The following is a 26,162-nucleotide window of genomic DNA, read 5'->3' on the forward strand; positions in this document are numbered from 1 at the left end:
TTAGCGATGTTCTTACTACCTTTCTGGGCCTTGAATGTGGAGTTGCGTTGCTGTCTATGCAGGGTCAGAAAGCTCTCAGATCAGAAATATCTTAATTTGTGTTCCGAAGATTATTGAAGGTCTTGTAGGTTTGGAACGACATGAGGGTGAGTAATTAATAACAGATGTTTAATTTTTTGGTAAACAAATGAAAGGATAGTATGACAAAGATATTGCTTTCCTCAGTGGACATTCAAACTAATGTTTTATTGTGAATATGAGATTAAGCTGAAGAATGACTGCTGTATCAGATGCAGGTAATCACACTCGCTCAGTCTCTCTCTCTCTCATAATACTCTACACAATACGCCGCTTTTAATACAGTAATACAATGTAATTACTTTTAATGAAGCAACTCAACATTCCTTCGTTACTAGCTCTAAAGTGACTTTTTCGAATTAGTAACGGAGGCTTAGGATCAGTTGTTTAACTGTCAATGTGAGATTTGAATGCATGGCAGAAGGAAATAGTTCTGCACAAAAGAAGGTTTTTAAATACTCCATTGTTGTTTCTTATATACACACTTATATTTACACACACTCGTGCCGTTGAACTGTTATGCAATATCACACGAGTAGCAGTTCTATTGCTGACATTGCTCATATATCTCACAACTTGTAGTTTAAGTATGTAAACTTGACCAGCACATATTTCTTAAAGTTTGGTATACCATTTTATAGAAATATGTCTTTAAACTACTATCCAAGCTTAATTATTTTTTAAAACTCATTGTGGTACTGTATAACAGGAATGACCCAGGATACCCAAGTTAAAAGTGGCTGTAATAACAATGTGCATTGAAACCCATGTCATTATGGAAAACCAGCTGCCAAATGAGAGTGGGCAAATGATTGGATCTCAAGAGCACTTTGAGAAGCTGTTAACGGATCTGATAAAATCAGGGTTGGATAAGGTCACCATTGCACAATGCAACGTTATGCTGGTGCTAAACGGTGGCTATATATAAACCTAATCCAATCCCTCACCTGACATGAGCCAGCTAAATGCAGACAACCAGACAATTCAGAAAGATGGATTTGTGTTGAATAAGGGACAATAGTCACAAAATCAAAAAGTTTTCTTCGAGAACCCTCCATTTCTATTTCTGCCACTGAAATGAGGGAGAGTAAATCACACGTTAAGTGACAGTTCAATGTGACAGGAAGGCAATATTCAAACCAGAAATAATGAGAGTAGTTTAACAGTAATAGGTTATAGATGGCACCTGGGACTTCACAGCGGTTCTCTATCAGGATTGACATTAGCTGTGCTGCTTTTTTGCTTCACTGCAAAACAGGAGTTTTTAGGTAATTTGAGGCTGTCTGGCAAGACGCCACCTGAGAATTCAATTCCTGTCTTGAGGAGGAGAGGATGTAAAGAAGGCAAGAGGCAGGAAAAGGAAATTATAACCTGCACTATAATAAATAAATCACATAAAGATATGTGCGGCAATGAATTTTAAAGTTGCCATCACAATCAGGATAAATTTTATTAGTCAAGGGGCATTTTATAAACTCGACATACAAGTACAATGAATAAGAAACTCTGGAGGAGAAGGTGGGTACAGGGACCTAGCTGTGACTGCCCAATAAATGCAACACAAGCTCCTCGTCTTCGGCCAGAGAGAGGCCAGTGTCCAGAGGAGTTACTGTGGACTCCTTCCTGGGCTTCTTCTTGCCCACCTGTGTCTGCCGTACTTCATCATCACTATCATCATCCTCACTACTGTCGCTGCTGAAACTTCTCTTCCTGCCACCGCGGTCTGATGAAGCGCTGCAAAGACAAAGAAGGGTCAATGCACAGATGTGAAGACAGAAGTCAAAGGGAAGATAGGCTAGATATACAGTGTCAGTGGGTAAACCGTGTCAACCCCATTAATCTAGGAAATGGCACACAATTTTTGTCATGCAATCATTCATATGCTGCTGCCTGCGAGTCAGGGATGCACATGAGAAAAATAAACATTTTTATGATAAACGGCTTTTGCATAAAAACGCAAGTTAATTTTCTACATGGAAAATTGGAAATTAGTTTTTCCATCTCAGGTCTTTGTTATGTACACTATTGTTCTAAAGATTGGGGTCGATAATATTTTTCTAAATTTAAATGTTTAAAAGTAGTCATTAATACTCACCAAGATGTATTTGATCAGGAATACAGCATAAACAGTAATACTGTGAAAATCATGCTTTCTATTTTAATATATTTTAAAATACAATTTATTCCTGCGATGGGAATGCTGCATTTATTATTTATTTTATTTTATTTTCAGCATCATTTCCCCAGATTTCAGTGCCATATGATCCTTCAGAAATCAATGTAATATGCTGATGTGGTGCTCAAATTTTTTTTTGTTAAAAACAGTACAGCTTAATATTTTTGTGTAAAATTGATACATTTTTCAGGACTCTGTAGCATTTGGACCAATCAGACACACAACTTTGCATTTGATTTAACAAATCAGTTAGTTATTAGATTAACAAAGAGTCACAGACCCCTCACACAATACACATACTCGGTGCCAGTAGGTATGTCAAGGACTTCAGGCCCCCAGTTCCATGGAAACCCATCAGATAACACTAGTTTTACTGCTCAAAGGAATGCAAATGCAGAGCAACACTCACTACCTCTTTCCTATAGGAAAGACATTATGCCATAAAAATGGACTCTTCTCTAATTAATTCATAGAAAAACCTTTCTTTGAACTAACACACATATTCAGGTCACTGGGTATATTATTACTGTTCTTGTATATGTTTTTGTGTATTGTATACGGTTTTATGCATGCTTATGATAGATCACTTGTTAATATCATTTTAACTCATACCATGTCTGGTCTCTATCAATTCGTCTTCGGATGATCTAATTGAGAGTGAATCTTACATGTTGATACCTATGCAACATATCAGTGTCCTAAGAATCTTTAATAGTTTGTATATCAACTTCCAATCCAACCCCTTTGCAAATTACCATGCTCTCAGACAAAGGGTCAAAACCAGAATAACATCTTGTGGAATTCATCACTCTTCAACCCGGAGGAACGTGATCGCGAGTCCAAAACCTTGAAACCATCAAGACTTTTCATCCGAGACTGCATTCCAGACACACGTCAACAGCCATGGAAGTGCAAGTATGGTACATCTAACTAAACTAAACAGAGATTTAGTATAAGCTATAGACCCCGTTATAAACTGCGCTGATGGTTTTACTCAGGTGGTTAACTGACTCTTTCCATAACTGCATTCTGTTTTCTCTAATGGCTTCATTCATCCAGTTTAGCTCCCCTTTTGTATATACGCGTGAGTGTATGTATGTTTATTTGTTTAGATTAGTTATGTGTGTTAGCGTTTAGTTAATAAAAGTTATATAAAAGTTAATAAAATGTGCACAAATTACATGAGTTTTTGGTTCTGCCTTGCAAATTAATGTCCCTTTACGATTTTCGATCCTTACTACATGCTCTAATGCATTAATACTTAGGAAAGTGTTTTCTGTGGCCACGAAAATATCCTTTCTTAGAGTTGATATGAACTTACACTGAATGGTCGCTGGACGAACAGATCAGTTGATGCCAATTTAATTCTGCTACAGTTATTACTGTCAGCTGATATAAATAATTGTAATTAATCATAATTAATTGTAATTATTTATATACAATTCCCATTTAAGCTAATTTGCTACAACTCTTTGAACAAAGTTGAAAAGAACAGCATTATTTGAGATAAAAACATTTTGTAACATTATAAATGTTTTATCACCATCACTTTTGATCAATTTCATGCATTCTTGCTGAATAAAAGTGTTAATTCCTAAAAAAATAAATAAAAAAATTACTGACCATAAACCTTTGAATAATATAAGGAAATTAATAAAAAAAAGATGAAAAATAGCCTACACTACATTCAAATGACTTTGGAATGGGATATAATACTGAAATGTTTGCTTGTTTTGCATGCTCAATTTTATTTAAAAACATCTTGCTTTAAAAAAAGTTTTTGAGAAGACTTTTTTTAAAATGGCTCTACATTAAAGATGCTCTTTTTGAATTTCAGTTGATAGGGAGACACCTCGAAATATAATTAGGCATATTTGTTTACCTGCATCTAATTTCCCTTTGCCTAGAGGACAACTTAAGTAAAAGAGGCACAGCTTAACCCATCCCATCTCCTACTTGTAAACACAAGAGATCCTGTGATGTGATACTTGTACTTGATCTTTAAATACAACAACAGCTTTCAGCTGTCGATCTGAGACCACAGAGCATAGATATGCGCTGAGAAAGGAAAGGACTTTCCTTGAACTGACTGAAATTTCTTTGGAGAACGTTCATTTGCAAAACAAGGCACTGAACATTTCCCACAGGACCACTGATGCACCAAAGCGCTTGCAAAAGCAATCATCTGAGATACATCTAGGAGGCGTTGACAATTCCTATCACCAACGCGCACTGCATTTTAAAGGCATCTATGTGCTGTTGAGGTGAATGGGTGACCTTGATAGCCAATGCAGACAATTCTTAACTTAATTAAATGAGGCTGGAATGGTGCATTCATGCACATCCAGGGCAAGTAATACTATTAAGGTCCTGTCAAGAGACTTTGAGGTGTGAAAAGCTGTCCTCTGGTCTATAACAGTCACATTCATAGCAAGAACAAAAGTTAAGCTGTTTTGTAAAGAAAAGTTATTGGACTTCCACCATTTTTGGAGTTGTGCAGAATCAACAGAACAATTATTTTGAGCTGCTTAATTATCAAAGGTGGCAAGTTTTTCGCTGCACACTGCGAGTGCTAGACTGTTTTGTTGAGAACTTCCTGTGCCTTCCTGAACTCTTTGCAAAAGATAAGGTTTTATATGTAATGAGATATGTACTTGAAGGGAAGGATTAGTGCATTTGTGCCCAAGTTATTTATTAGGGATCTCATGCAAAGTGCTTGCTGCACAGTTCCTTTACATAATAAAACCATGAAGAAACCAGGAAGGATGACAGGTCAGCACAGCATTTAATTAATTTAGAAGTTCTTAAATGGTCCTAACTTAATTAAGCGAGTTAATACATGAATGGTGTACTCCTGTACATCCAGGACAACTAATATCATTAAAGGTCTGTCCAGAGACCACCTGGAGGTGAGAAAATCCATCATCTGGTTTATAGCAGTCAGGGTTGTAGTTAGCACACATCATTAAGTTGTTAAGGGCTTCTGGTCATATAGAGTTTCAAATTAGCTGGTCCAAGCAGCTCAATGACTCAGGATTAGGGATGTGCAAATCAACTAACTAAATAAAGCACTGCTGGTAAAAATATCAAAATTAAAGGGAAAACTCACCAAAAATTTAAATTCGGTCTTTTTTTGGTCCATACAGTGGAAGTCAATAGGTAACAAAACTGTTACCAACATTCTTTGAAATATCTTCTGTGTTCCACAGAAGAAAATAAAGTCATACAGGTTTAGAATGATGTAAGGGTGAGTAAATGACAAAATTCAGAAATCACTTAAGGAACACTGTGTATGTACGAAAATCTGGTCACACTTCATTTTAAGGTACAATTCTAGCTATTTACAAACCTAACTACGACTTTTGCCTCAAACTTCTAATTTGCTGCTTATTAATAGTTAGTATAAGGTAGTTGTTACATTTAGGTATTGGGTAGGATTAGGGCATGCTAATAAGCAATTAATTAATAGTGAGAATTGGTCCCTATACTAAAGTATTACCAAAAAAAAAAAAAATTAAAAAAATTATATACTTTCTCTTAATTTCTTTACTTTCAACCACTAGCGTAGCCAGACATTTTTAAGTGGGTGGGCCTACATAAAACTGGGTGGGCCAGGTGTGTATATGAAAACTGCATGTCAAATTTCCAACAAAAAATTGAGCACCAAGGTTCATTACACAGTACTTCTAAAGCATGCATTAACATTAGTCATGTGTTATATTAATGTTAATTTCAAAATTTACTAATAGGACATTATTAAAATTAAAAGTTGTATCAGTTAACATTTGCCTGAGCTGGTTAACAAAGATGAATAAACATGGTAACAAACGTATTGCTAATGTTAGTTAATGCATTAACTAACGTTAACTAAAGGAAGTTTATTAAAAAGCATTACCTCAGTGTGAAACAACTGGGCTTCGCTGATGATTTCATAAATCAAATGTCAGTTCACGCACATCGAGGACCGCAGAAATGTGCGCAGCTGCAAATTATGCAGTTTGTTGTGGCGACCAGGATCTAGCACAACGTTTATGTGTTTCTTTCCACAAAGGACGCATCTGTTTAGTGGATCAAACACTGTACCTGTGCTAATATGATGTTTCAAACACACTTGGTTCAGAAGTTTCCGATCGATAAATCCAGCACCCTCAGGTGGTCTGTCGGGTTTCATTTGTAGACGGTCCGGATTTATTGCTAAGACTTTTACTTTTGAAAAGAATTGATCTGATTTATGTTTGCTTCACTAGGCTATTTTCAAATTTAACTTCACAAACGTGCACATTTTACTATTACATCAGTACATCCTAAACATAACATTGTGGGTGGGACTAACAGAAACGGACGAATCATCATTTTGACAAGCATATGATGCACCTATAGGAAGAGGGAAAACGACCTGTAATTGACCATGAAAACAAGCGTTTAATATTGTTAATAAATAAAGTTACAGTGAAATAAGACGTTTATTAGTATTGTTTAATAAATTACATCCATTTGGAAAATTACAAACTTCTTATTGGGTGGGCCACAGATGAAAGTAGCTACGCGACTGCTTTCAACATTAAACCATCAAGCTTTTATTTTTAGTGCAAGCAAGTCCAAAATGTTCAAAATGTTCTAAACACGTGACAAACTTTATATGAAGGGCTTTAAAAACTCATAAGATATAGAAGCCTATAGTTTAGTTTCAGTTTAAAAGGGCTCCGACAGAGACTCGCGCTGTTTAATGTGTTTGAGATGTGCTGTTTTCCTAAATGCATAACTTACATTTCACAGGTATATTCTCCAACTTTAAATGTTAGAAAGCCATGGAAATATTTCCATTTTGCTGTCAGAAGTGCATGAGCCTTCTGCTTTGAGATTCTCCGTTAAACTTCACAGACTTCATTGAACGAGCGCGCCAAACAGACGCTCAATGGCGCAATAATTCTGACTAAAATATACATTTTGCTGAAATATTTGTAGTTAGAGAATAAATGTGTCATATGTAGAATTTTAAACCTACAAATAAGTGTATTTGTATGATAGCACTAAATAAAGTGACTGTAATGGGGTAATCAAAACAGCCTTTTTAGTCTGTGCATTTTTTTAAAATTATTTTCATTTTTAGTTTGGTAAATTTAACTTCTGCTTTAAAAGCAATATTTTTGTTTTTAGATTGCAATGTTACAATGCTATAATGTAATTTTAACCCTTTTTTAAACATAATATATCATATGGTTACATTCACTTTATTTGTTTATTTATTTTAATCCAAATACAAAAGCGTAGAAAATACCGAGATGTATACCGTATACTGCAAAATCAACCAAAAAAATACAGCGATATGAATTTTTGCCCATATCGCCCAGCCCTGGCTGCTTTATTTTAAGCAACTTAAATTCAGAGTAGATCCAGAGATGAGTTTGTAGTGAGTAGCATCTACTGTAAACCTGAATACAGGATCATGAGCTATTTGAGTGTAAACACAGTACCGCACTTCACTCATGAAGCGAATATTTATTTAATTAAACCACAGCTTTTACGCTTTGATAATCACACTAATATATATTGCATATCGGTTTTCATTTCAATAAATCTTGCCATCCTAGTTGTTGCATTCCCCCTATGATCCGTATTGAACTGCTGTGATGGGATCGACAAGTCAGTTACTTAAACCTGAGACAGAATCATTGAGAAGAGAGTCGTAAATGAATAATTCAGAAATGTTTTTGACCGGAACGACTGATTCACTGAACAGATTCATCATTCAAAAAACTTCTCCTGAACCTCTATAAATGGACCACTCATTCGTTTTACTGTAACTCAGCATTCATTGTAACTACACTCTCCCTTTAAGGAATATTTCCAAAGATTTGTACAGCATCTTGCTATTCTGGACACAAAGCGCTGGCAGGGGCAGAGGTGAGGCAGGGCCAACAAGATCCCATTAGATTTATGGGAGGGGGGTATCGGTCAAGACAGCAAAGCAGGAAGACAGGTCCCGCAACAGGAAAGAGCTCAGGGTTAGTGAAGCCTCTGGCTCCAGTCCCAAACACCAGCTTTCAATATGACGGAAGAGAAAATGGGAGAGCGAGCCAAAGGAAGAGGAAGAAAGAGATTTATCAGATTTACAGCGCCGGAGCCTCTCCTGCATTCAGTAAGTGTAGCCATGCAGTAAACACACCGCACCAAGTCATTAATCAGAGCTGCTGCTGCTGTCTATGCCATATCACCTGCACTGCTACACCCCACATGTTTGTGTGTGTGTCAGTGAGCGTCCTTAATGCACATACATGAGTGAATGACAGAAAAACAGAGACATAAAAGTACGGGCCATCAGATGGAAAGACCGAAGGCGAATGAGAACAGAGGACGTGATCGGGTTTTACAAGAGAGGACTGAATGAAAGACAAAAAGTGAGAAAGAGAGGGTGAGTGTGAAAAAAAAGAAAAAGCGTAACGTATGGTCCTGCCTCTCACTTTAAATCTGGATGTAATTATAAATTTTTATAGATTATCTACAACCAACTAAAGGATCTGTGCTTAATGCTGCCATGGGTAAAATGAATCATCATGAATCATTTTCCCCTGTAGAGGGATACCTCCTCCGTGAGGCAATTCTGCAGCGGACCTCAGTACAAAAAGAACACCGGATCAGCATGCCTGAGCCTAATCGAACGCTACAAACTCAATACAAGCAGAGAGAGCTGAGAAAGCCAAGGCGGTAATTAAGTATCAGAGGGATCAATTCCTCATTTCGGAATAATTACGGCCTCGTGATGTGGTGTCGGACTGATTGGCTTGATTTACTGGTGTAATAGTTTTCCACCAACACAAAGCCCTGCATACCTCCGCAATGCACTGATAAGGGGAAAATATGATATTTGCTTCAATGCTCAAATATAGGCATTCAATTTGAAGCTGTGCATAATTAGAAACTTTTTTTTTTTTTTGTATTTTAGAGGATCAATATCCTTTAGGCCACGTCCTGTGCCTTTTTAACGTTCCTAGCTTTTCATGAAAAACTCTTATCGGTCTTCATTGAGATGAATCAGAGGTTTGAGGGATGAAATTGCTGCACGACCTTTGAAAGTGATGAAAGTCATTCATTTTCGCAAAAGTTTTATTCTTACCCTTCTTCCTCCTCAGAGGAGGACTCGGAGTTGTGCACTTTGTCGGGATCAGGAAGTGTGTTGGGGTCAAATTCTTCATTGGCACCTGACAGATACGCTACCACCTCTTCCTCATCATCGTCATCGTCATCATCATCATCATCATCATCAACTTTCTTCTCCTGTGTGACAGAGAGAATACTTCAATTACATAATGTACTTATGTATTGTTAATACTGATTATCTGATATCTTATATGATGGCACTTTTTGCAATTAATATTTTCAATCCCCATTAACTCCAGCCTGTTTACACCTGTGATACCATCTCAGTGAACAAACAGTGCTAAATGTTTTGTGATCCCATCTGTGGTCAGAAATTCAGGTGAACATATTGTATTTGTAGTGTAAATACTAAGCAGACCTCATGATTTACAAAAAAAGAAAATATTTAGAAGAAAATGTAAAAACAAAAAACACAACAGTTTTGATTCCTAATGATTTTCATTGTAATTTTTTGTACAATGGAAGATAATGGGAACCAAAACAGCTTGGTTACCAACATTTTTCAAGATATATTTTATTCTCCACAGAAAATAAAAGGTCATATAGATTTGGAACAACATGAAGGTGAGTAAATGATGACAGGGTTAATTTTTGAGTGGACTATCCTATTAATTTTTGAAGATGTAGTAACTTAACACATTTACCCCTAAAAGTTGCATATTAGTAACTTAGAGTAGTAATATGTACCCTTATGGTACTACTACGAACCTTTTAGTGGCACATAAGGTGAAAAGATGTCCTTTTGAGGGTAAGTGATGAGCTGTTGTATCCCTAAAGGTACAAATTTTGCCTGCACCAGCCAAGCAACTGCCATTGAGAAAGCTAATGGATAGATCTCTCTAGGTATTATAAATGCACTTGTGGCCATTAGAGGTACTTCACATCCTGTTCAATGGATACCATCTCCCTAAATATGTCAGGTCTTTGATCATTTACAACCAAAGTGTGTCCATTTCCTCCAGCGATAGTGGTGAAGGAATCGATTCCAGCCCTCTCTTTGTTCATTAAAAGTTTCAAAAACCTAACAACTCAGACCTTGGGCTGGTCACAACCAGCTTTATTTTCCCACTGGTCTGCTCCACCTCCGGACTGACTTGCTGTGTCCTCAGGCAAGCTTCTTAATCCTGATAAGGTCTATGGTGTGCAGCCTTGCCCCGTGCTCTGACCTTTTCTTCTTTGGTTTAAGACAAAGAAAAACAAATATCTGTGGCCAAACGGTTTTTCTACCTTGTTTCATACACTCCATAAATCTACATCCACACTGTGTAAATTCGCAGATCTACAGTACTATGCACATCTAAACAGACTGCCCATATTGGTAGAGGCTGAATTGTCTGTGCCAGGGTAATGTGGTATAATCTATATATATATGTGGTATAAAGTAACAAAATGAAAATCATATAAAATGAACTTGGTCACTTTACAGGTTGACGTCATCATGTCTAAGTGGGTGGTACTTCGTCTGAATAATCTACAGTGTAGTACAGCGTTTTGCCATCAAAGATTTGGTTAGGGGGACCGTGTATATCTGTGCTTGGACCTGATATGGGGTTTCTTCAGGTACAGGATACTCTGTATTCAGCGGTGCTTCTGCCTGTGCTGTAATCTAATCATGCTTTGTAAGACCCATTTGAATTCTGCTGACAGACCTGTGCTTTGAACAGATGTGTCTGTGTGTGCTGAATAATGCCAGAGAACGAGAACAGCCATAAACGGGGGTCAGTATAAAAGACTCTGGAATAAAGCAAGAACTTAAAACAAAACTAGAAAAAAAAATTAAATACACTAAAATGACAATAAATAGTACTCTACCATTCAATTGTTTCTGGTCAGTATTTTTTTTTAAAGAAATTAATACTTTTATTCTGCAAGGATACATTAAAATGATCAAAAATTAAACCATTTTTACCCTGTCAAAAACAGCTCTGTTCACAGCGACCTGTTTCGGTACATGTCCCTTTAAATGCTAATGAGCTACTGCTCGCCCCGCCCCTCTCTTCCGTGGGGTGGCAAGCAGTTCTCGGTGGCTGTAAACTTTAGCCGCATTCATCGTGGAACTTACTAACAAGCACATTATTAGGAAAGGTGACTTGCAAGGATTCATAAACTTATATTCACTTCTTCTGTATGTGAGGCTGGATCATGAATGATTCGCGTGAACAAACACATTTAGGTAGATAGGGGGCGCATTCACTTCAAAAACAAAAGTAATCCACTGCATCTTCAGCAGCTCAGATGTCAGGAGTAAATGATGACTGCTATGTTTATTATTACTTACAAAAACAACACCTCAATCGCTTAGGAGCCATTCTTGTCTACCCCTGCTGAGACAGTGCTTATGATTTGAGGTGATTTAAAAAAAAAAAAAAAAAAGAAAAAAAAAAAAAAGAGCACTGGGTTGGTTATCATTATAGGGTGGTTATGTACACACACTGCCAGCACACATTTATGTTCAAACACCAAGTAAAAGTGATTTTTTTCATCTGATGTCCCCTTTAAATCATCATATAATCCTATAGAAAAATGTATCACTATTTCCACAAAAACTTTAGGCAGCAAAACTGCTTTCAACACTGTTAATAATAAGAAATATTTCTTGAGTGGCAAATCATCATATTAGAATGATTTCTGAAGGATCATGTGACACTGAAGACTGGAGTAATGGCGCTGAAAATCCAGCTTTGCCGTCACAGGAATAAATGACACTGTCTAATATATTAAAAGAGAAAGCAGTTATTTTAAATTGTAATAATATTTCACTGTTTCTACTGCATTTTTGATCAAATAAATGCAGCCTTAGTAAGCATAAGGGACTTCTTCCAAAAACTTTTGAACAGTAGGGTATATATGCTGTGAACAGTGAATTTAGGCATATTTTCCGTGACTGTGGCAACCTTCTACAAATGAAATTAAGGAAGGGTAACAGAGCATTTTGAAGTTTTTTGAAAACAAATGGAGTTACATTAACGAATTTCTCTGTAATGACTGTCACCGATTGAGCAACAAGACTCTGTAGAGTCCATCTATTTTCTCAAACGTCTCGAGAGGAGCCCCAAAAGAAGTGAAACTGACAGGAAATGAAGCGGCACTGCTATCTGTTACAGCATATGCTGTCAAAAGGGCAATTCAATAGCTCTCTAAATTAATCTGGACCACGTGTAATGACGGACAGATCGACCACCAGTCTGGCTGTTAAGTCAAAGGAATGAGTGAATGCTAAAAGAGTGCTGAGATTCATTGTTAGGGTGGTGATGAATAGTCACGCATTCTTGGACAGACCGCTGCATTGATCAGATGACAAACGAGAGGAAAGCAGCAGCTGCATTTCCATATGGATGCGCAGAGCTCAATCCCCCAGCGAGGACAGGCAGAGAGAGACGGGACACATGACAGCTGCCATCCTGTGAATTATGCGTTGTCTGTGGGAGGGAAAGGCCAGAAACTGAGGGGCATCATTCCCCTCTGACTTCCTGTGAAAACCATTTTATGGACCTTTCAGATCCTCAGATTTGCTTTAAATGTGCTGTTGCTTTAATTCACATACAATACTGGCTATCATAATTAACATCCAGCTTTCAAGATGATTTTGAGCTATGGTTGACGTACCTCTTTATGCTGTTTGCTCGCTTCCCTCCGAGCTGCTTTCTCCTTCAGTCTTTTCTCCTGTTGAAAACGAGAGAGAGAGAGAGAAAGAGAAACGACTTAATAAATAGGTGTTCAGGTACTTATATTTGGTCACGCCACAATCTCATAAACATGTCAAACAGCAAGGGGTTGAAATGATTACACAGACTCAGGGAAAAGAAAGCACAATTTAACTTCAGTGCTCTGCATTTCTTTCAGAGAGAGAACGAACAGGACTTGATGATTGTCTTGTGGCACTTTCCAATATGAAGGGGCGACTGGACTATCAGACACAACTATACACATTACTAGCGACTTACAGATGTCTGGGAGACAGGAAATATTAAGAGGTTGAGGGCTGAGTGGAAATCAGAGCTCTGAGAGTGTAATAAACCCAATGTCAAGTGCATTTCATTGGCTTTTCATTACTTTCGAAATGTCAAATGCTGCTAAATGTGGAAACGTATCCATCAGTTCACTTAGATACGTCATTGCACAAATATCAGTGCCACAAAATCAAAGTCAGTGACAGTGCTGGGTTGCCATTAAATATGTAATAATATATTGCATAACACATTTGGTAACACTTTAGAATACAGAACAAATATTCACTATTAACTAAGAGTTTTCTCTGAACAAACTTCTAATTTGCTGCTTATTATTAGTTAGTAAGGAAGCTGTTAATGTTAGGTAGGATTAAGGGATCTAAAATATGGTCATGCAGAATAAGGCATCAATATGTGATTTATAAGTACTAATAAATATCCAGTATGCTAGTAATAATAAAGTGTTACCAAACATTTAAACTAACATTTTTTAAATACAGAGATCATTGGAGATCTTTTTTTATTTAAATACTTAATTTCAAACAACCACTACTGTTTATTAAAAAGTATTTCAGGTGTTTCTTCTGGTGTTATTTTAGTTTCATGTGACTTTTTTTTGCTATTAGTTTCAGTTAACTATAACAGTTTCTTAAATAAATAAAAAAAGTTCTAATGACAGTTTAAGTGTGAATATGACCTGAACATATTTTAGAAAGCCAGGAACATTCTTCTATCTAAAAACTCTATAAATAGGTTATTATCCTCCCACAGATCCGCAAGAACACTGCGGTACTGTATAAAACTATATTCTCATTAAAAAAATGCAGAAGTTTGATATTAATAGCTTAGGAGGTCTAAGGACTAAACTTTACTGACACATCTTGAGTCGCTGACTTGGCATACGTCACAGAAAAACCCATCAGCGGTTTTAAAGGAACAGAAAAAACCCTATGCATGATGTTAGTCTCAGGGTTCAGCTACAAATGTTGTTCTGCTGGAGTAATAAAGATTCCATGAGGGAATATAAAACAAAGGCACCAGCGAGCCTAGCGTGTCTGATTAATGAGCATGTTCACGTATCTGATGGATTACTGGGTAGCTGCCTTTCAAAGTCTCTGACAGCACAAAATACAAAATCAAAATGGATTAGGATGTTTAGGCTTTTCACAGGAATGTTCACAGACACAAGACAATGTCTTCTGCCTCGTGACTTTCAGAGAAAAAAAATGAAAAAAATAAAAATAAATAGTTTTTACTGTATGCCAGTCTGCATGTCAGTACTTGACAGAACTGGCAGGAGAAATTGGCAGGAGAGACTGGCACCAGCATGTTTTATTTTAGTTTTTGCTTGGCTGAGAAGTGAAAGATTTAAAATGTACTATGCTGGGTTAACATAACAACAACCTCTCCGTTTACAAAAAATAGGGCCAAATATTCAGCTTCAGCTCATTAAAATCAAAGAGAATTTAGTTTAGAACACAACTTAATTCCACAATTTGATGTATTTCTGAGCAAAATATATATATATATATTTTTTTTAAATTTTGGCCATTACATACTAAAATAGAGCCTGACCAGAATTAGAGTTTGCCAAAACATGGGCTAAATAGCTGTGTGGCTATTGGGGAACAATACATATAACACGTAAAGTTTCAGAAGAAATCGTTGTTTCAGAGATTACGTAAAACAACATTTTTATTTAATGAAATACCATGCGACAACAAAACTAAATGCTGCTGCATCTTATTTTACTTTGAGTTTAATATTTGTTTTTAAATGGATGACTCATCTGGTTAAATGCTTGGTAAAAACCAAGCCAAGTCAAAGCTTATGACAAAATATTTGCTTGAAGTACACCTGAGATTTGAATTTATTATTTGGATAATTTAACAACAAATTTGCATTCTCATGATTCACTAATGTAGGTTAATAGTCACATGACATGCAGGTAAACAAATAAAATATTTATTATTTTTAGTAAGGGTTTTTGAGTTTTTAATAAAAAAGCATTACTTTTTTTATGATTAATTATTTGTCTGTAAAACATTTAATCTTTCGAGCAAGTATTTTATTTTGACAGTTTTTATTCTAATAATTATTTAATTAATTATTCATTTTTATTTAATTACTATTTTTATTTAATTACAGTTTGGAAAACCCTGGTCTACTGGTTAGCAGACATATTAAGCCATAATGTTCATGTGATTGCCACAAGTTCAAATCTTTGATCTTTCAAATCTGTACTCTATCGTAAAAAAAAAAAAAACGGCAAAAATCTACTAAAAACCATCTCTAGGTTTAACTGGAATGAAGACGGGCCACCAAAATAGGACATAAAGAACATGGTGCTCATCTGCTCCATATCCCATTATAGAAATAGATCCCATTACTTCTGTGCTTTCTCACTAAGCTACACTCTCCCAGCGATCGATTTCAAAAAAACAAATAAACTGAAAACTACATCAGACATAAACTAGGGATGCATTTCACCATACTTGACTCTCAACGAGAAAACACTTTGCTGGAACGACGCAAATGGTGTGATTTTGCCGGAGAGCAATCTTTTAAAAGCTTGTCCAATACTCAGAACTACAGTAATAAGTCAGAGGCCCAATCTCAGCACTGATGCCTGGAGCTTCAAGCCACGCTGCCTGCACAGGCATCTCAGTTATTTCGATTTGCCTGAACCTGCAAGAGCACCAGCCACAGGGCCAGAGTGTCTTTTCGATTGCCCATTACCCTCAGCTCCTTCAATATTACTTTAAACTGAACACCTGAAGCTGAACACAATAAATAAAGTGATTCAAAGAAGCCTTTTGATTCAAGAAGCAGCTATATAAACTTGGCATGAACCAGGAGGATGGAAAATATGATGGTACGGTCGATCTCACCCTATGTTTCTCTTTGATTTTACGACGGTATTCGATCTTGTCAAACTCCTGGTCTTCCTTGCGAAGCCGCTCTTTGGCTGCTTCCACGTTAATGCCAGACGTCTCCTCCTCCTCCTCTTCATCTGGTACCACGGCCCTTTGGAACGGAGGCCACTGCTGCACCACCTGCACACATACATCACAGTTAATTTACACTGCTTTTTATGACTCTCAGTAATGTGTTTCTGATAATACAAACCTCTCCCTCCTCAGTGAATATCTTCTTAGTGTTGACCTTGAAGTTCTTTTTCTGTATTTTCTTTGCATCTTTGAATTTGGATTCCTTTTGTTTCTTATTCTTGGCCTCAGCATCTGTGCCCTAAAGAAAGAGAAAACTTAGTTTACATAACCAGATGTAATTATAAAAGCTGTCATTTATACCTCCTTGGGGCCAAGATTAAAAAAAAGAGAATTCATAAAAGAGCTCCAAAAGCAGTTCATTCGATCCTGTTATTCAACCAGGACACCGAGACACCCAACACCACTCCACAATATTACTTTCTCCTCTGTAGTCATTAAAGTTGATTGCTGATGAGATGTGAAAAGGATCAGATCTTGAGGAAAACCACTTTCCACTTAAACACTCTGCAAACTCGAAAAAAGATACTTGTTCATCTCACACTTGTTCAGTAACACCGTAACAGCCTTTAGCCCTTGTGCATCAAATTTGAACAAAAACTGTTGACTGTTGGCTATAAAAATCAAAATCATTTACAAAGTGTTGACTAATCAATTTATCCACATTTGCGAAGAAAAGCCAGCAAAAGATGATAATTCAAAGACATTTTATTATTGTAATATGTAATAATTAAATAGATGTAAAAATGTCTTTAGAAATCTACATATTGCATTTTATTTCCATATTTTACTTAATTATAAATTATGCTATGAAGTTGTTGCTTTTTCATTGTTTAATTCTTTATATGCATGTATCAAAAATACAGTGAAAGCAGTAATATTGTAAAATAATTGTTGTTTTCTATACTTTACAATGAATTTATTCCTGTGAATTTTTAGCAGCCATTATACTCCAGTCTTCAGTGGCGCGTGATCCTTTAGAAATCATTTTAATATGCCGAATATGTTTAAGAAACATTTCTTAAATGTTGAAAACAGCTGCTGCGTCATAGTTTTGTGAAAACCATGACTGAAAAATGTACTGTCATGTTCGGTCAGTTTAAAAAAATCATTATCCTTTAAAATACTAATAAGAACACCAAATAATTAATCATTTTTAATAAGAACAATAAATTATAGGACTAAATTAACACAACTGACAGCTCTTGTTTCGGCAAAGTAGCTGCATGGAAAGTTTTACAGTTATTTTAATATTATTTAAAATATATATATATATCTCTGACTGTACTGCAGTATTTGATTGTGGAGCCTCAAGACAAATCAGGCAATTTTGACATGACTCACAGGTCCGCGTCTCTCATAAACCTGCCAGGTCTGCACAGGAGTCATGTTAATTGCGTCTCAAAAGCATATTCAGAGGAGAGTTACATAATTTAGCATGTCTTCATATCTGGAGGCCTATTAAAACAACGTGCACTGAACGCAAAGTATACACAGAACTCGAATAGAAGCTCTTCTGAATCACAGTGCAATGGGTCACAACAGCAGAGACGTTAGGAGGAAGATGACTGAAAAAAAGTGTCCATTTCTCAAGCACCACAGACACAATCTACCCACAGTTACAAAGACAAGCTGCATTAATTATTTTCCATGTTTCAAGTTAAAGATAAAGCTGAAGTGTTTAATTTGTATTCATACCTTTTTATAGATTATTTGTGACTCTGTATTCTCAATTAAAGTCCTGCGTTATGTTAAAATACATGCAAATGATGCATTCAGGAACGTCCTGTTTCTGCATGGCAAAATGTGACTATTACTCTGTTATAAAGCCAAAAGTATGCAGATAGTTTCCTCTAATTAATAGTTTGAGCTATTTCAGTCACACTTATTACTAGCAGGTGCATAAAATCAAACATACAGCCATGAAATTGCCTTAGGCAACCATTTATATTGAAATGGGACCACTTAACTGGTAACAATTCCTGTGTTCACAAAGCACAGCCCATCAGAAATGTGCAATAACTGTAATTACACCAGATGTGTGCTGTTTATTTACCTCATCATCCTGGCTCTCTTCATTGATATTGAACACATCTTTACGCTTGACAGTCAGTAGGTCCTGATCTTCCTGGTCATCCTCATCCTCTTCATTTAAGCCACATAGCACAGCTGCAGGCTTTAACGTCTCCTCCTCCTCCTCCTCCTCCTCCTCCTCTTCTTCCTCTTCTTCCTCAGACTGTGAGGACTGAGACTTAGACTGCTCTCCTTTGAGTTGGGCTTTGAAACTCTTCAGCTCATCTTCAGACTCATGACCTGCAGCGCCGCTGTTGTCCTGTGTCACTCCACTCTTCTGTTGCTGGGCCTTATTGAGGAAACGGACTCGCGGAGCCACCGCCAAACCCAGTGACCTGACAGCGACAAGACCATACAAACTTGTCAGCTTGACATAAAATCGAATGCATTTTTTAGAATCCCATTTTAGTACTTTTTGCCACTTTTAGTTTAAAAACGGTTTGTAAAAAATAAAGCATTTATAATAAAATATATATATTATATAATATACAAAATGCGCATTAAAAAAATTCAAAATGTTTAAAAATTAAAACAGTTATATGCTGTTTTAAAAGAAAGGAACTGCTCAAATATGATTATAAACGATTACTGAATATAGTGATAGACATGTTTTTTTACTATTTCAGTTCTTTTTGCCACTTTTTATTAATAGAGACATTTGCAGATGGGAAAAAAAAAAGATATATATATAGCTTTTAGAACAAAACATTTATATATTTTTTATATTAAAGCAAATTTTTAAAATAAATTAAAAGGTACCTGCTGCTTTAAAATTAACTGTTCAAGTGTGATCAGAAATAAGACTGCTGAATTTACAGTTACAGGTCATTATTTACTAATTTTAGGTAACACTTTTTTGACGATTTTTATTAAAAAAAGACAGTTTTGGACAGGATATGGGGAAATAGAGACAAGATTATGGACACTAACTACTAGACTATAATGAATTATGAATAAAATAATTGTATTAAACAATAATTGACTCTGTTTTCAAAACAGATGGTGATGGTTTCTTTTTGGAAGATTTAATTGCATAACAATGCAATGTGAAGTCCTCAAGAGTGTGTTCAAAGTGGACACACATGGCACACACACAAACACATTTACACAGAGGACTGCTGGGCATTACTTCACAGCATCCACTCACATGGCATATTCTGTGAGTTTGAGCTGGAAAACATCAAAGACGTCTTTGTTCTTCATCAGATAGACGGAGCGGAGGTAGGACACAAAACACTGCCGTTGAGAGGAGGGGAAAAAGAGAAGAGGCATTACGGAGGATAAAATCTGAAAACTTATCTCTGATAAACACATTAGTGAGAGTGCACAAGCAGGCGTTTCATGGCAGCAATTTGCCCGATTACATTTCATGCTGTTCTTCTCTCTATAATGAGCCTCACAAAGCTCAGCCCTGAGCGTGAGGCAGACAATCAGATTATCCTAAAAGCATGGCTCTGCTCTACAGCATAACATCAACCTATAGTGTTTGACGAAGTGTGACAGACCGCACAGGAAGTCAGGTCTCCTCAGGCCTTACCCTCTGTGCTCGTTCCTTCTGCTCCTTCTCCTGTGCCAGGAAGGCCTCCAACTTCTGCTGGACGGACACCAACTTCTCTGGGTTCACGCTGTGAATGAATTAAAACAAATGATTAAGTCAAAGACCTTGTTTAAACCTGGTATTAACATCTGTCAAGAGGTCAGTGCAGGTGTAAACAGGGTCCAACGTATTTATGATTGGATGAAAGTTTAAACGTTTTAAAAACTAACACTTTATTTTAAGGTGTCCTTTTTACACATATTACGTGAACTTACTATTATAATAACAATTAACTATGCATAATGACATACAAGTAACCCTAATCCTATCCCTAACCATATAGTAAGTACATGTAGTTAATAAATACTTACTTAAATTGTTCAGTACTTAAATGTATAATTAGACTGTAACAAGGACACCTTGAAATAAAGTGTAGCCAAAGTAAAAAAAATAGAGTTTATTAAAATTGATCAAACTATCAAAAACAGTTTATTAACAATGAAATGGTTTATCATTCAACACACACATAAATAAACAAATACTCAAAAAGCTATAAAACAAATAAATGATAAAAAAAAAACAGAAGTACCATATTTTATATTATTTGCATTATATTTTGCATTATTTCATATTATTATATTTCATGTGATATAAAATGTTTAATTGAAATTGAAATCATCACATGCTGCTTTGAAAGAAAAAAAACAACAACAACTGTCCAAATATGATAAAAATGGCTGCTGAATATATAGTGACATAAGTTGCTTTAAATAAAAGTGTCTAATTATGGAATATACACTAAATAACCAAAAGTACTGGGACACCAGACCATTACACACAAACAGGGATTTCAATGAAATCATATTTTAAATAAACACAAACTGTGGGATTTTTTGCCCATTCCAGTCAGGCACTGATGTTTGTAAATGCAGTTGCAAATTCAACTAAATTAACTGAGCATTCTGGTTAAATTGGGACATTTCTGTGAATACAGTAACACAGACTAACAGTAAACATAAAATCAGGCCTGTGGAGACTGTGACTGCAGCTGAATTCTCACAGCAGACATCACTATGATCATTGTGAGATGATCATCTTTCATTCTCAGCATGCATGTAGCTTCCTCTAGTATTCACAAAGCCTATGCATACAGTCTCTGCTAAACACTGATGAACATGTCACACATTAAAACACTGACAAAACTCATTTCCTAGCTCATCTTATTTTCCCTGCGCATCTGACTGCATGCAGTCACACAGGAAAGGAGAGATGCACTCACTCAATTTTGTTAATGGGAACTTTCTTCTCTTGAAGCTGTGCAATCATGCCCTTCTCCTCTGAGGGCAATAGGACAAGAAGAGCTTCGCCTCCCTCCTTATACCTGCAGAGAAAGAGAGAAAGCGAATGTGTGTGTTAAAGGAATATTTCACTCAGAATGTCCTCTAAACTGTGCCATCAGGTTTGGAATGACTATCCCCTTTAAGGTCACACTAGGTGGTCTGCTGCAATACAGGCCTCTCACACAACCGTTTCTCTTTTTTTAAATTCTCAGCTCTGTGAGCGTTCGTGTTAAAGCTCATGAGCTTTCTGCAGAGGGCGGTGATCTATGAAGGGGAGTTACTGAGAATATCAATTCCACACTGAAAAGACAAATGTAGCACAGAGAAAAGAGAGTGAAGCTGGCAGCTGGGTGGACCTCGCTCTAAGCGCTGAGAAACTTGACATGTTTCTGTAGGTATCCAGTGCCTAATACTTGCCCTCAAGGTGAGACTGTAACAAGTCAAGCCAGAGCCCAAAAATGGAAAAACTCAATAGCTGAGCTGCTGTTAATCCATCGTGTGTCCAGTGTAAATACACAAATCTGTACAGTGGTTAAATATGATTTTATGTAAGAGCTTAATTCCAATGTTAACATTGTTTCCATATGTATTAGAAACATGGAAGTGATGAGGAACAGTTCAAATCTGCCATCTAGTGCTACAGATAAAACACTCTTATGCAAATGTCAAATTCCTGTTAAGATTCTTACGATGCTTTTTTAAAAATTAACCGTCGCTGAATACAGATTAAAACCATTTATCAGTGGTACCTAGCTGTTCTGCCAACTCTGTGGATGTAGGTGTTTGCATCTTCAGGACAGTCAAACTGCAGCACCCAGTTCACGGCAGGGAAGTCTAGGACCACAAACAAAAACACATTAAATGCGTTACAGTTACGGCTGTGCAAAACACTTCTGTTTTTTCCACAGAATAAATTTCCATTACCAAGTCCTCTGGCAGCGATGTCTGTGGCAAAGAGGACGGCTGAGGTCTTGCGGACAAAGTCATTATAAACCTCCACTCTCTTCATCTGCTGCTGTTTGCCATGCAAAGCAAGTACGGAGATACCCGGACGCAACCGGCAGAAGACCCGGAACAGATACTGAACCTGCACAGTACAGTACAGTACAGTACATTTCATCATCATTACATTACTGATAACATATACATATACACACTATCAATCAAAACTTTTTTTGATCAATACTTTTGTTCAGCAAGCATGCATTTAATTGATTAAACAGTGAAAATATTTATAATTTTACAAAAAATTATGTTATTCTTAACTTTCTATTCATGAAAAACTAAAAATTAAGCAGCACAACTGGTTTCAACACTGATGATAATAAGAAATGTTTCTTAAGCAGCATATCAGCATATTAGAATGATTTCTAAACAATCATGTGACACTGAAGACAAGTAATGCTGCAAATTCAGCTTTGCAATCATACATATTACATTTTAAAATATATTCAAATTTAAAAAAGATGTTATGGTAAATGAAAATATTTCAAAATGTTACTGTTTTCAAGTGTATTTTTTATTTTACATTTTTGAACTAAATGCAACCTTGGTGAGCATAAGAGACTCAAGAAAGTTTTACAGGTTCTTTCGAACAGTACTGCAAGACAATTTTAAATGAAAGTCTAAACAATAAACAATAATACTCATAATGTGAAAAATTTTAATTCTTTTTAAAAAATTTTATTTAACACACACACACACACACACACACACAAAAAATAGTAATATTATATCATTTTTACTAGTGATTTCAGACTTTTAAAACCCATTCTATTCTATGAGAACAGACACTGAGATGTACTACAGAAATTGTTACCTCTTTGCAGCAGGCAAAAAAAACTATGATCTTCTTCTTAAGGTGACTCCTCAGAAACGAGAAGAGCATGTTGACTTTCTGGTGCAGCTCACACACCACATAGTTCTGTTCCAGAGTGGCTGGTGTACTGCAGAGAAGATCAGCGTTTAAGAGCTTCATGTCCATCCATGATGTTAAAAAGACATTAAAGGTATTGACCACCCCCTCAAAACAATAAGAAGATATTTGGAAGAAAGCAGGGTAACCAAACAGTTGCTGGTAGTCCTTGACTTCCACAGAATTTTTTTCAATACTAGGGAAGTCAGTTTGTTTGGTTACCAACATTCTTAAAAATTTTTTGTGTGTTCTAAAGAATAAAGAAATTCATACAGGTTTGGAACAACATGAAGTTCAGTAAATGATGACACAATTTTCATTTCTGGGTGAACTCTCTCTTTAAGAGCAGGCTGACTAACACAGATGCCCAACATAAATTACTATAAAACCATGATCTTACCTGAACTTGGCCTGCTCATGGACCCACACATACTCTGGGTTCTTGAGGCTCAGTCTGGCCAGATCTTTGACGGACTTGGTTTGAGTGGCAGAGAAGAGAAGGGTCTGCCGTGTTTTGGGAAGGTTTTCAATAATGGCATTGAGTGTGTCGGCGAAACCCATGTCCAGAATTCTGTCGGCTTCATCAAGTACTACCATGGAAGAGAAATTATGTCATGTTATTTAAAGTAAGGGGCTGAAAATAAGAACTGCACACAAACACCACTGTTTGCTGTATAAAGTTTGAGGTCAAAGAGATTCTATAAATTGATGAATTCTGACAAAAATGTACTGCGATTTCCACAAAAATAATAAGCAGCACAACGGTTTAACACTGGTAATAAGAAATGTATCTTGAACACCAAATCAGCCAATTAAAATGATTTCTGAAGGATCATGTGACACTGAAGACGGGTGTAATTATCAAATAAATGCTTTGATCAAAATAAAAATCTTATTGACCCCAAACTTTTGAGGGCCAGTGTATTTAAAACTCTTTCTAAGCATCGCCTTACCAAGCATGTGCAGATCTGAAGCATGAAAGGTGGCCGTCTCGTCCATGTGCTGCAGCAGACGTCCTGGAGTGCAGATAATGATATTGGTCCGATGGATTTTTTCTGATTCATCTTTCAGATCCTGGAGTCATTGAAATAGAATACCCAATATTTACAACATAAAAACCTTGACAAAAATATGCAAGAACCATACCAATCACTAAAGACAAGAGAGACACACCTTTCCACCAATTACAAGACCAGCAGAAAATTCATGGTTCTTGCCGACCTTCCTCAACACCTCAAAGGTCTGATAGGCCAGCTCTCGGGTGGGAGAGATGATGAGAGCGCCGAGGCCATCCATCGAAGTCCACTGTTCACGGTACAAACACTCCAAAACCTGGACACAGTCACAGTGCATTAGAGAGGCTCCAAAATTATGTTTGCTAACTTCCAAGTTGGCCAACAAAAATACGTCACCACTGCTCTATTGCTTACCGGGATGAGGAAGGCCAAAGTCTTTCCAGAGCCAGTCTTTGCAGCACCAAGAACATCTCTCCCTCGCAAAGCAAAGCCAATCGTCTGCCTCTGAATCTCTGTGGGCTGCCTGTACTGAGCCTCAAGAAGACCTGATGGCATGATCAAGAGCATCATTAAGATTAAGAAGATATAAGTGAACTTGTTAACATGCAAATAATCAAGTTTGCTCACCTCTCAGAGTCTTTTTTGAGAGTGGAAAATCAGAGAACTTCACAGCCTCTTTGGGATTTATCTGGGAAAACGGTTACTCATGTCAAAACAATCACAGTGTGGCATGTTTTAAGATGAATTAGGTGTCTGATGAAGGATATTAGGACTATTATAAATCTCAACAACAACACCACATCAAATGGATGATGCAGAACACTGCAACACGTCTGATTACTTAACATGCTGGATCAAATGAATCCAAAACCTAGATATGTAAATTCTTATATCTGTTACTTGGCCTGTTCTGTCCCAGGACTAAAAACCACTGACCACCAATAAAACAGTTTCATGTTTATGTGAAGACCTGTGCTGACAGATTTCCTGACCAGAAACAACCATCAGCAACACTTCAAGCATGTTGTGTCACACAACATCCAAAGGACTAGTACTTGTAAACACTGCTTTTAAATGTCAAAAGACAGATCTGTCAAGCCAGATGCCACAACAGCTGCATAACAGGTATGTAAACACGTGGCAATCCCTAGAAACAAGTACTGTACAAGAAGTCAGAAAAGCTTTGTAATATCAGCCTCATGATATCTCACCTCCGAATATTTATTAACCAGCTTCTGTATGTTTTCTCTCTCCACCTCCCAGTCGCTTTTCTTGGTGGTCTTTTCAACTTGTTTGACTCGTTTCTTTGTTTTGTTGTATTTCCTTTTCCATTTCTCAAAATTCTTCACAGGGTCATCGATTATCAGTGTCTTCTCTTTATCCTTTTTATCCCCCATTTTCACTCTTTTTCGTTGACTAGCTAGTGTGTAACAGCTTAACAACACGTGAATGTTTACTTCGCGAGATGTTTTGCTGGCAGTGAGCGTTTCTGAGTTAGTGACTCAGCGCCATCTAACGACCTGGAGCGGTGAGAAACATTTATTGACCCACTTGAAATGGCAGAATTACCTCTAACATTTTACGTTATTAATATTTTTTTACATTCTAGACTCGAAGAGATCATGGGGTAGCAGGATTAATCAGTTTTTATTAACATTTATGGTTGTATTTTATTTAAATAATGAAGTGGTCTAATGTTCCATCAATTGTTGTCCTATGAATGTTGTAGCTTATCTGAATGTAAAGAGGTGATATACAAAATTTAAAGAAGTTCACTAACAAAAATTATTTCTAGTATCTTATTGAAAACATATTCAATTTTAATATAATTTTTAATAATTGTGCTTGCCAAACACTAGTCACTTCCTTTTTTATTTTTAATGAAAAAACTGATTTCTTTATGGTATTGTT

General features: G+C 36.5%; 1 protein-coding gene across 1 annotated transcript; it reads right to left on the minus strand.

The window, feature by feature from the left end:
- Nucleotides 1–1,503: 1,503 nt before the first annotated feature.
- On the minus strand, nt 1,504–25,744 carry ddx10 (DEAD (Asp-Glu-Ala-Asp) box polypeptide 10). Its single transcript, XM_058758905.1, has 18 exons — nt 25,463–25,744; nt 24,879–24,939; nt 24,666–24,796; nt 24,409–24,567; nt 24,189–24,309; nt 23,636–23,825; nt 23,140–23,266; nt 22,245–22,407; nt 22,070–22,154; nt 21,260–21,361; nt 19,981–20,068; nt 19,591–19,679; nt 18,427–18,778; nt 16,492–16,611; nt 16,254–16,418; nt 13,019–13,075; nt 9,369–9,529; nt 1,504–1,812 (listed from the first exon to the last, which is right to left on the minus strand). The coding sequence occupies exons 1-18, from the start codon at nt 25,646–25,648 to the stop codon at nt 1,611–1,613; spliced, it is 2,559 nt and encodes an 852-aa protein (XP_058614888.1). The 5' UTR covers nt 25,649–25,744; the 3' UTR covers nt 1,504–1,610.
- Between the last annotated feature and the right edge of the window lie 418 nt (nt 25,745–26,162).

This window comes from Onychostoma macrolepis, chromosome 21 (genome assembly GCF_012432095.1).
Source record: "Onychostoma macrolepis isolate SWU-2019 chromosome 21, ASM1243209v1, whole genome shotgun sequence".
Classification (NCBI taxonomy): Eukaryota; Metazoa; Chordata; class Actinopteri; order Cypriniformes; family Cyprinidae; genus Onychostoma; species Onychostoma macrolepis.